We start from the raw sequence: 10,379 nt of genomic DNA, 5'->3' as shown, positions 1-10,379 counted from the left end.
TTTTAAGTTGACATCTTATACTAAATAATACTAGGATCATCAACCTTGTCCTTGTCCGGCCCCATAATTTTTTTTATATAAATATCAAGATAAATTAAAAAACACTTATAATAATAAGTCTAGAGATCAACCTTTCTTTATAAAAAAATAAAAACAAAAACAAAAAAAACAAAAAAAATATATAGATCAACCCTCGTTAAAAAAAAAATAATCTTAATCCCTATTCACTCAATATACTAAGTTTCAAGTGAAATCCTGATGGCTAGATTTCCCCACTTTAAGTACCCAATTCCAGGGTTTGGCAGCGAAGGGTAGAAACAACCATGGCGGAGGAGAAAGTGGTTCCCTCTTCTCATGATGTATCTCCGGGTGTTCCTCCTCCTCTTCCTCCTCTTCCTCCTCTCCCTGCTTCTGATCTCGATACTAAGGCCGTTATTCTCGTCTCTCCCCTCGCCGCCCTTCCCCCGCCTTCGTCCTCCGCCGATGTCCACCCTCCTACATCTTCTCCCGCTGTGGGTTCCTTATCCGGCCGGAAGCGCCGCCGCCGCAAGAAGCAGTTCCCGGAGATGGTCCCCACCGCTCGGCTCCGCACCCTCCGTCCCCCCTCCACTCGCTCCTCATCCGTGATCTACAGCGAGAAGCTCATCGACGAGATGATTCAGATGCAGATCAACGACTCCGGCCCCGTCCGGCGAGGCCGCGGCCGCCCACCGTCGTCCTCCCTCCGCCTTGCGCGCGAGCTCGATGTCGAGGCGCTGACTGCCAGTGCGGTCGGTTTCCCTGTCGATTCCCTCACCGAAGAGGAGATCGAGGCAAATGTGGTTCCTGTTCTTGGAGGGGCTTCGCAGGCTAACTACATCGTCGTCCGCAACCACATCATCGCCAGGTGGCGATCGAATCCCTCGATGTGGATCACGGAGGCTCACTCCATGGAGGCGATTCGATCAGAGCACCGAGTGCTCGTCTCTGCCGCCTACAGTTTCTTGTTAGAACATGGCTTCATCAACTTCGGCCTGGCCCCCTCTATCATCGCTGCCCCTCCAAAGCGCCTGCCAACCCTTCCCGCACCCTCCGTCCTGATAGTTGGCGCTGGCCTCGCTGGCTTGGGAGCCGCTCGCCACCTGCTTTCATTCGGCTTCAAGGTCGCTATCTTTGAGGGCCGCCGTCGCCCGGGGGGACGTGTCTACACCAAAAAGATGGAATCTTCCTCCACCACGCCGGCTGTCGTTGCAGCTGCTGATCTCGGTGGCAGCGTGCTCACTGGCATCAACGGCAATCCTTTCGGTGTTCTTGCTCGTCAGCTTGGCTTCCCACTCCACAAGATTCGCGACTTGTGTCCTCTGTACCTCCCTGATGGCCGACCAGTGGACACTGACATCGACAAGAGCCTTGAAAAAGCATTCAACCAGCTTCTTGAAAAGGTGTGCAAGTTCCGGCATGCCATTATTGATGAGCTCAAGTGCATGGATGCCTCCCTTGGGACTGCCCTAGAGTCCTTTCGCAAAGCTTATGGTATTGCTGATTCTTTGGAGGAAAGGATGTTACTTGATTGGCACCTTGCCAACCTCGAGTATGCCAATGCCGCCCCACTCTCAGACCTCTCCATGGACCACTGGGACCAAGATGACCCCTATGAGATGGGCGGTGATCACTGTTTCATTCCTGGTGGCAATGGGCGCTTCATTCGAGCTCTTGCAGAGGGCATTCCTATCTTCTATGGAAGGACAGTCAACCGAATCCAGTATGGATGTGATGGGGTGATGGTGTATGCTGGTGGGCAAATTTTTCGTGGTGACATGGCATTATGTACTGTTCCCTTGGGGGTTCTCAAGAAGGAATGCATTGAGTTTGTGCCTGAACTACCACAAGAGAAGCAAGATGCTATCAAAAGACTGGGTTTTGGATTACTTAATAAGGTTTTAATGTTGTTTCCCCATGTTTTTTGGGATGGTGAGCTTGATACTTTTGGGCACTTAACAGAGGATTCAAGTAATCGTGGTGAATTCTTTCTGTTCTATAGTTATTCCTCAGTTGCAGGAGGACCACTTCTCGTTGCCCTTGTTGCAGGGGAGGCTGCTACTAAATTTGAGAGAACATCTGCGCAGGAAAATGTTGAGAGGGTATTGGAAGTTATTAGGGAAATTTTTTTGCCCAAGGGGATCAAGGTCCCAAAGCCTCTTCAGGTGATATGCACTAGATGGGGTTCGGATAAGTTTACTTATGGATCATATTCTTATGTTGCTATTGGATCTTCTGGGGATGATTATGACATTTTGGCCGAGAGTGTGGGCAATGGAAGGGTATTCTTTGCTGGTGAGGCAACCAATAGGAGGTATCCCGCTACCATGCATGGAGCTTTGCTTAGTGGTTTCAGGGAAGCAGCTAATATAGCTAGGGCTGCTAGGAAGCGGTCAATATTTCCAGTCATGAATGTAGTGGATGTGAAAGAAGATATGTCAAATTTGGACAATTTCTTTCAAACACCGGACCTCTCTTTTGGTAATTTTTCTGTTCTTTATGATCCATGTTCTACAGGCCCTGACTCTATTTCATTGGTCCGAGTGGGAATCGACAATGGTTCTCCATTCCTTTATTGCTTGATTCCAAAGAAAAATGTTTTGGAAATGGCTGAAATTGATGGCAATGATAACCGACTGAACATGTTTTATCAATGCTTTGGCACAAAATTAGTTGCAAGTAATGACTTAGGCAGTGTTGGAGAGAGTTTTGTTTCCCGAATAAGAGCGGCAAGAACAACTGACATAAAAACTTGATCTGAGAATGAAATTTTATATTCATTAATGTCAGATAGTCCACATTCAGAAGCTGCATTTGATGATTTCTATTCGTAAACTTGTAAATTTATATCAATTCTGTTGTAATGCTTAATTCATATATCTTTGTATAGAGCTGATCAATTTTACTAGAGCTGATCAATTTTGCATATTCCTTGAAATCTTGTCACTACTAATATAATGTTAACTAAGAGACTTGAAAGAAGATCTCTTGAATCCATGTTTATTGGCTATACAATAACACTGTTATAGTTGAATCAAGTTGATGACTCATTTGAACAATATTTCTAGACCATTATTTATGGTGATGCTTAGAGAAGAAAAGAATATTTAATAGGTATTGATGTGATATTCAATATGATTCAAAATGTAGTTGATAGTAAAACTACTTGCAGTACATTGGATAATTTTTATGTTTACCTCATTGATCAACTCTAAGCTCCTATCATTTTGCATAAGTACTATAGTCTAAAATCTCATACTGTACTGGTCAGCATGGACGGAATTTATCGTTCTGCCCGTCGATTGGCAAGACCGTGATGGTCGCGTGAAGCCGTTGGGTTTTGTTTCAATATTTATTTTTTCTTTATTTTTTTAACTGCCTTTTTTTAATGGTTAATCCCTCCCTATATTTTAATTTTTTTTAATTCTTTTTCTCCTTGAACACATGGGGGAAAAAATTCTTTTTTTTTTTTCCTTTTTCCCTGTATTAATTTTTTTATTATTTTCTTCCTTAAATACATGGCGAAAAAATTTCCTCCTTAAACTGATTAAAATAAATTTAATTTAATTTAAACTTACTTTAGTTAATTTTAAATTGACTTTTATGCAATCCTAATTTTTAAAATATTAATTTAACCTAATAGTAAGTACTTATAGTAATTAAATATTATAATAATATTTTTTAATTAATATATTTTATATTTAAAAAAGTACCAAAATTGTATCAGTATGGCACAATACGGAAACAATATTGTTCCAGTCATAAATTGGAACTCCAACACGACTCAAAATTTTAAACATCATTAGTACTTACAAGAACTCATCAATTATATTCAAGATACACTTCTTTAGTGTATACTATTCGCAGATGATATTGTGTTAATTGATTAAAACTTGAATTATGGAACAAAAGCTGTAAAACTCAGGGTATTAAGTTGAACGGATATTGAGTATATGAATTGTGGTTTGAGTAATAAGCAAAAGAATCAAGGAACAATTAAAAATCAATGGACATTGAAATTCTCTTAATTAAGAGATTAGATATCTTGATTCATTATCAAACAGACAATAGTATTGATGAAGAGGTAGTAAAAAGAGTGGATAATTGGAATGGAGATCAGCATCTTGAAGTGCATGCATTATCTCGTTTTCCCCTTTGGCTAAAATGGTAAAATTGTGGAAAAACTTGCCATGTTTTATGGATTAGGGTGCTGGGCTAACAGGAAATAATATGTACTAAAGCTAATTTAACAAAACTTAAGCACATCGTATACACACTCAGAAGCTGACAAGCAGAATATTCATCTCTCTTTGTTTTTTTTTTCATTTTCTGAGTAGGCAAATTAGGGGGGAAGGCTGTCTACCTAATATCAAAAAATAAATAAATGCTAACATGGATGCTTCCGGCTACTACCAAAGATAAAATAAGAACATTATTGTCTAAGAGCAATTAGGCGTAGGTTCAAAAATGATTAAATGAATGAGATAGTATGGGCATGACTAAAGAGAACCAACAGATCTATATTTAGATGAGCTGAATCAGTTGGAGTGGAAGGGATAATGGGTAGAGGGAGGCTAGATTTTTTCGAGTTCTTGTAATATAACATGACTTATTTGATTTAAAGATTACTAGTGATATATTCTTGGAAGGGGAGTTTAGTGCAACGGTAAAGTTATTGCTTTGTGACCTAAAGGTGTTCGAATCCTGGAAATAGTTTCGTGTAAAAAGCAGGGTAAGACTGCATACAATGCATCCTTCCCTGCACCGGGCTGCCCTTTTAGTGATATATTGCTTCCGGCTACTACCAAAGATAAAATAAGAACATTATTGTCTAAGAGCAATTAGGCGTAGGTTCAAAAATGATTAAATGAATGAGATAGTATGGGCATGACTAAAGAGAACCAACAGATCTATATTTAGATGAGCTGAATCAGTTGGAGTGGAAGGGATAATGGGTAGAGGGAGGCTAGATTTTTTCGAGTTCTTGTAATATAACATGACTTATTTGATTTAAAGATTACTAGTGATATATTCTTGGAAGGGGAGTTTAGTGCAACGGTAAAGTTATTGCTTTGTGACCTAAAGGTGTTCGAATCCTGGAAATAGTTTCGTGTAAAAAGCAGGGTAAGACTGCATACAATGCATCCTTCCCTGCACCGGGCTGCCCTTTTAGTGATATATTCTTGTATAAAGCTCAACAAAAGGATAAGATCCATTTAACCAACCTAAAGTAGTTGGGATAAACATGGAAGATAATAGAACAAATAGTAATGACGGAACACTTGTCAATAGGAGCTTCAATTAACTAATTTTCAGGACTCTAATTTATCTGTCAGAGACTTGTCACCTATCATTCTTGTACACTGAGGTTCTCAATCCTCAGGTTTCCTTAAGTTGTTTATAGAACATTGCTCATGATTTGCCAATTGAATCTAGGTAGTTAGTAGATTGATTCAAGATATTATTCTCATCTGTTTGTTTCTATGTTTTAATGTGAATCTTTTATTGATATTGTCTCTTGTAATCTAAGTTGTTATCATCATCTTTGGCTTACCAAGGGGAATCACAAGTTACGCCAGCTACTAGTGTCTCTCTTATAGATGTGAGGTTATGACAGAAGTGCTTATTGATGTTTTTCTTGTTGTCTTTTATGTTAAAAATTGTCTGGCAACATATTCAAACAGAGCAATGAAGAAGCCAGAAATGTTACCATTTTCTTTTGCTTACCATGGGGAGTTGCAAGTGATGCCAGCTACTACCCTATATGGTAAGAGTAACCTTTTAGTCTTTGCCCTATAGAGGTGAGGTAATGACAGAAGTGCCTACACATTTTACTTATTTGTTTCAATGAGTATTAGCTTCATGCAGTAACTCTTAGGAAGGATGCTAGAAATTGCAACTTGATGGCATGTATCATCTTTCTTCTTTCAATAGACATTAAAATCGGGTAAATTCCTATACTTGGAAATTTGTCATTTTTGCATTTGTAAAGTAATAAAATCATTTAAAGCATTCAATTGCCTTTGTTAATAAATATATAAATTTCAGTATTTGATTGGTTTGCTTTTTCTTATACATGCTGAGAAAAACAATTAAATTTTGTGTTTAATTTAAAGGTGTGGATAATTGTTGGTGAAGGTGGAAAATATTTGATGACTATTTATTTCCTTAAATAATGCTTAAATATGTGAGAAAGTTGCTGATTCGTGACGCTTAAAAACACTATTTTTTTCATAGATAGAAACATTTAGAGCATTTAATTAACTTTCTAAGTAAATATGTAAGGTTCCAGGATTTGGTATTTGCACTTTTTTTTCAAGAGATCAAGAAAATTCATTTATTTTCTTTGTGGTTGCTTTAATGGAAATGGATAATTGTTGATCAAGGTAAATACATTGTGTAGTTTGCATTAATTTCTTTATGTAAACCTCAAGTTGCTTTACTTTCATGTCTCTAGGTATGATGCATTAACAAGTGTTCTGTTTTTAGGTGACATGGTTCAAGTACCTTACACATTCATGGTGTTGATTTTTTACAGAGAATTTTATTAAAGCATGATTCCTACCTTTACCCTTATTCATTTTCTCTAAAAGAATGAGTTGCTAATTTTACCAAATGTCCATTTTCATTCTTAATCAAGAACTGCAATCCGTTTTTGTGGCGATAACTACTATACAAATTATACATTTAATCCGCCTTTTAATGAAATATTTGTTTTCTTTAATTAATTGTTGATCTTATTCATTTTCAGATGGTTGGGTTGTCAGTGTCTCATCTATACCATTTAAGTTTACTAGAAATTTACTGCCATCAGTTTATAGAAGATTCTGAAGAAGCTTTCAAATTTTGGTGGTTCCTAAATTGCTAAGGTTTGTTTGCATATTACTGTATCCTCCTCAGTCCTTAAAATTTCGTTCATTCTGCTATAATAAAATTAAATAATTTATATTTGCAAATTGTAAACACCATTTTTTTTCATGGCAAATGTTGTCTTGTGCTATGACTATGCTTTGTTTAGTAATAAAAGCAAATCTCTCATTTTTGTTTAGTCATGTGTAGCAATTTGTGCACTGAAGCTGCAACTTCTCCTGTTGTCATCTTTGTTAGACTGATGTGACAACTAGAGGGGGAGGGGGTGAATAGCCATAAACCAGAAATTGACAAACTTAAATTTTGATATTAAGGTTAGCTGCACAACAGAAATAAGAATGCAACAATAAGAACAACAATGCTAATTTTAAGAAAGTACGTGGTTTGGAATTGCCAAGATCTTACTTTGATTTGTAAGGTAAGGCAATCCTCAAATCCCACTATCTTTTTTCCTTCCGGAGGTAGAGAAATCTCTTTCAAAACTCCATTACATATAAATAACTCACATTCTTTGTTGTTATTATTGGATCTCAACCATGTCATAGTCTCGCAACATTGTTACCATTATGGTCGCTACCATGCCTTCTTATTGCATTCTCGATCCATGACTACTTGACCCAAATATTGTCTTAGCTAAGGTTACTATCCTTCTTTTGTAGCAAAAGATGATTACGCTCACCTCAAGTGCCCCTCAGAGACGTGTCCCAGGCTATGTGAAGGGAGGTAAATCACATAGTCTACTTATAGACGACCGCCAAGTGGCTAAGGGGTGAGAGAAGTTTTTTGCCAAGGACATGCACTCGATGAGAATTGATCCTTGTCCCATTGTAGCAAATCTGCCCCATTATAGTTGATCGTCAAGTAGCTAGGGGTTACTATCCTTCTTTCTCTGTACACATAGTGCCTTTGTCACTATTGTTGATTGCTCTAATTGCTATCAAAATGTCTTCAAGTATGTGTGCCCTTGTAGGTTTGTGCAACATTAAACTCATTATTGCTTGTCCTTGTTCTTCATCTATGCTTGGCTATTATGTATTATATTTGTAATTTTCTCTTTAACATTACTATCGTTCCCTTGCCATAAGTGGTCACCAGAGCAATAATTTTGACATGACAACACATGAGGGCCGCATGAAAGTTTCCTCACTTCCTAAGTGAGAATCAACTATACCTTAAAAGAACTACATACAAGTATATATTTTCCCATGACTAGAAACTTGTGAAGTTATAGAAAAAAGTCATAAAGAAAATTTACTTTCAGAATCAACTATAAGTTCTTACCCTACTAGTAACAAAAAATAGGAGACAAGCACAAAGAGAAATTGCCAAAACTTGAAATTCTCAACCCACCAAAACCTAAAAACCACATAGGGTTGGAGCAGCTATAGGATGATCAGTATGGAAAACTAAATTTCATAGAAATCTACATCATGGAGATGATAGTTTAAGATTCATAGAAATCAAAGAGAAAGAACATGTATTATTAAGGTGATAGTTTAGGATTTTTCATAGAAATTAAGAGGGAGCATATTTATCATGAAGATGATAGTTGAAGTTAGAATTTTATATATATACTTTTTAAAGTGCCTAGATTAACATCTAACTAGATTGTAACCTGTGTGATGCACTCTAGGTGGTGTGTCAATGGATTGGACAAACATATTTTACTCAAGTAGACGAAATGTATGTTTGAACATTATAAATGTCATTCATCGCTTTTGCATTATCTTAGATCATAATTTACATCCTACAGAGACATATACACTGCTACTCCAGCTTCAATGATATCAGCCAGTCAATCATAGACATGGTGCCAGGTGAAATGCAAGTTTCATTCTCAAGATTTCAAAACTTCTTTACTTGTTTCTCCCAAGTATTCACCATACTGAGCTTGCTTTTCGTTAAATGGTTGTTGACTATTGTAGTATTCTTGTTTTCGAGATTACAAAGTGGTTTGCATTCCAAACAATCGTTTTAACTCATAAGATCCTTTGTTCTAACTGGTAAAATGACTGCTGCCAGGGACGCCAATTCATCTGTGATGCACATGATGGCTATATTATCTTTGTTCCAAACCAGATGCTTTCCTTTTCCTCATAAATCCGGAGTGGTTTATCAAAACTATAGATGGTTTTCTTCTCTAATCACATTGATGTATGAGATCTTTAGCTTGTCAAGTTCTTTCATAGGTTACTTCAAGTGTTTTATCTCGCACTGGTGGGATTTTCATGTATGGGGCTGCTTTTATTATCATTTATACTAGTGAAATTAATGGCTAATTATTTACAAATGTGGAAGAAGGAGAAGGCAATACAAAGTTGGGTCTAAATAGTTCTTTCATAAATATTAAAGAACTGTTAATTATTTTTGGGCAAAAATCAAAATAGCATCTCATATTTTACAAATCATCAAAAGAGTGTATAGTTTTTTTATAAAAAAAAAATTCAAATGGGTGCTCCTTTTATGATTTTATTTCAAAAATACTTCTTGGTCCAGTGTTGTTGTATAAGTTATTGGATAACTTCTGCAAGTATAGTAGCTATTGTGTAACTTTTACGATGTGTAAAGGTTACCGGGCTCCTACAATGTATAGAAGTTAAGTAACTGTTACAACGTGTTTAAAATGAAATTAGAATTTATATTGGGTAGAAAATATTCAGTAGTTGTTATAATATATAGAAACTATTATGTAGTTGTTATAATGTGTTTAGTGTGAGATTATGATTTATGTTTTAAGATTTGTTTAGGAGGCAGTGAGGGAAGGGTAAATAAGAGAAGAAAAACTTTGAATCATATTTGGAAAGAAGTTAAAGGAAAGGAAAGGTAGGGATGGATAAATTTTAACTTTCATTATCTATAAAGAAAAATGAAGCTTTCCTTACATTCCAATTTGGGATGTACTAAAGGGGAACTGAGTTATTTTTTTTCTAATTTTATTCTTATTTTAAAAATTAAATCAATGTCTAATTTAAACCGTGAGAATATTTTTATAATTTTATATATTTAATTTTTAGTCTTTTCTCTTTCATCCCAAATAGGATAACACATGTTATATTAATGAACATTTCATCTCTTCCAAACAAGGGGAATATAAATACTTTTTTTTTCCTCTCTTTCCCTTTGGATAATAAACTTTTTCCTCATTCCATCTAAGTATAGTTTTATTAGGATTTAGAATTTAAAGTTTAAGATTTATGAATATTATTATATCAAAATACTATTTAATAATTTAATTAAAATTATTTAAACTTCATAAAAATTATTTTAAAATAGTCCTATATTATATAGTTATTATAACTTAAATATTAAATTTATTTTAAATACGTAACAGTATTATGTAGCTTTTACCAGTTATAATAATTATTAGTAGCTTTGACATGGTGTAAATTTTAAATCCACTTTAAATATATTATAATGGTTAATGATAGCTTCTATAACCGCATTGAATTCAAGGATATTTTTGAAATAAAATGGAGGGAGGGCATCTATTT

General features: G+C 35.9%; 1 protein-coding gene across 13 annotated transcripts; it reads left to right on the top strand.

Moving 5' to 3' along the window:
- Window positions 1–281: 281 nt before the first annotated feature.
- Window positions 282–9,217, top strand: LOC122029375 (lysine-specific histone demethylase 1 homolog 1-like). 13 transcript variants are annotated; one of them, XR_006125031.1, is made up of 4 exons: window positions 282–2,499; window positions 6,770–6,887; window positions 8,642–8,705; window positions 8,911–9,217. XR_006125031.1 is itself a non-coding variant. In XM_042588343.1 (3 exons), exons 1-2 carry the CDS (start codon window positions 324–326, stop codon window positions 6,847–6,849), a joined length of 2,256 nt encoding a protein of 751 aa, XP_042444277.1. In that variant the 5' UTR covers window positions 282–323; the 3' UTR covers window positions 6,850–6,887; window positions 8,911–9,217. The 13 variants fall into 13 exon arrangements, 4 of the variants coding, with proteins under 4 accessions (XP_042444277.1, XP_042444276.1, XP_042444278.1 ...); XR_006125037.1 differs by lacking the exon at window positions 8,642–8,705 and adding an exon at window positions 5,703–5,785; XR_006125036.1 differs by lacking the exon at window positions 6,770–6,887 and adding exons at window positions 5,703–5,785; window positions 5,887–5,965 and having other exon boundaries at window positions 8,642–9,217.
- The last annotated feature ends 1,162 nt before the right edge of the window (window positions 9,218–10,379 follow it).

The sequence above is a fragment of the Zingiber officinale genome, chromosome 10B, assembly GCF_018446385.1.
Source record: "Zingiber officinale cultivar Zhangliang chromosome 10B, Zo_v1.1, whole genome shotgun sequence".
Taxonomy (NCBI): Eukaryota; Viridiplantae; Streptophyta; class Magnoliopsida; order Zingiberales; family Zingiberaceae; genus Zingiber; species Zingiber officinale.
Note: the sequence above shows the minus strand (reverse complement) of the source record. Positions and strands in the feature narration are given on the sequence as shown.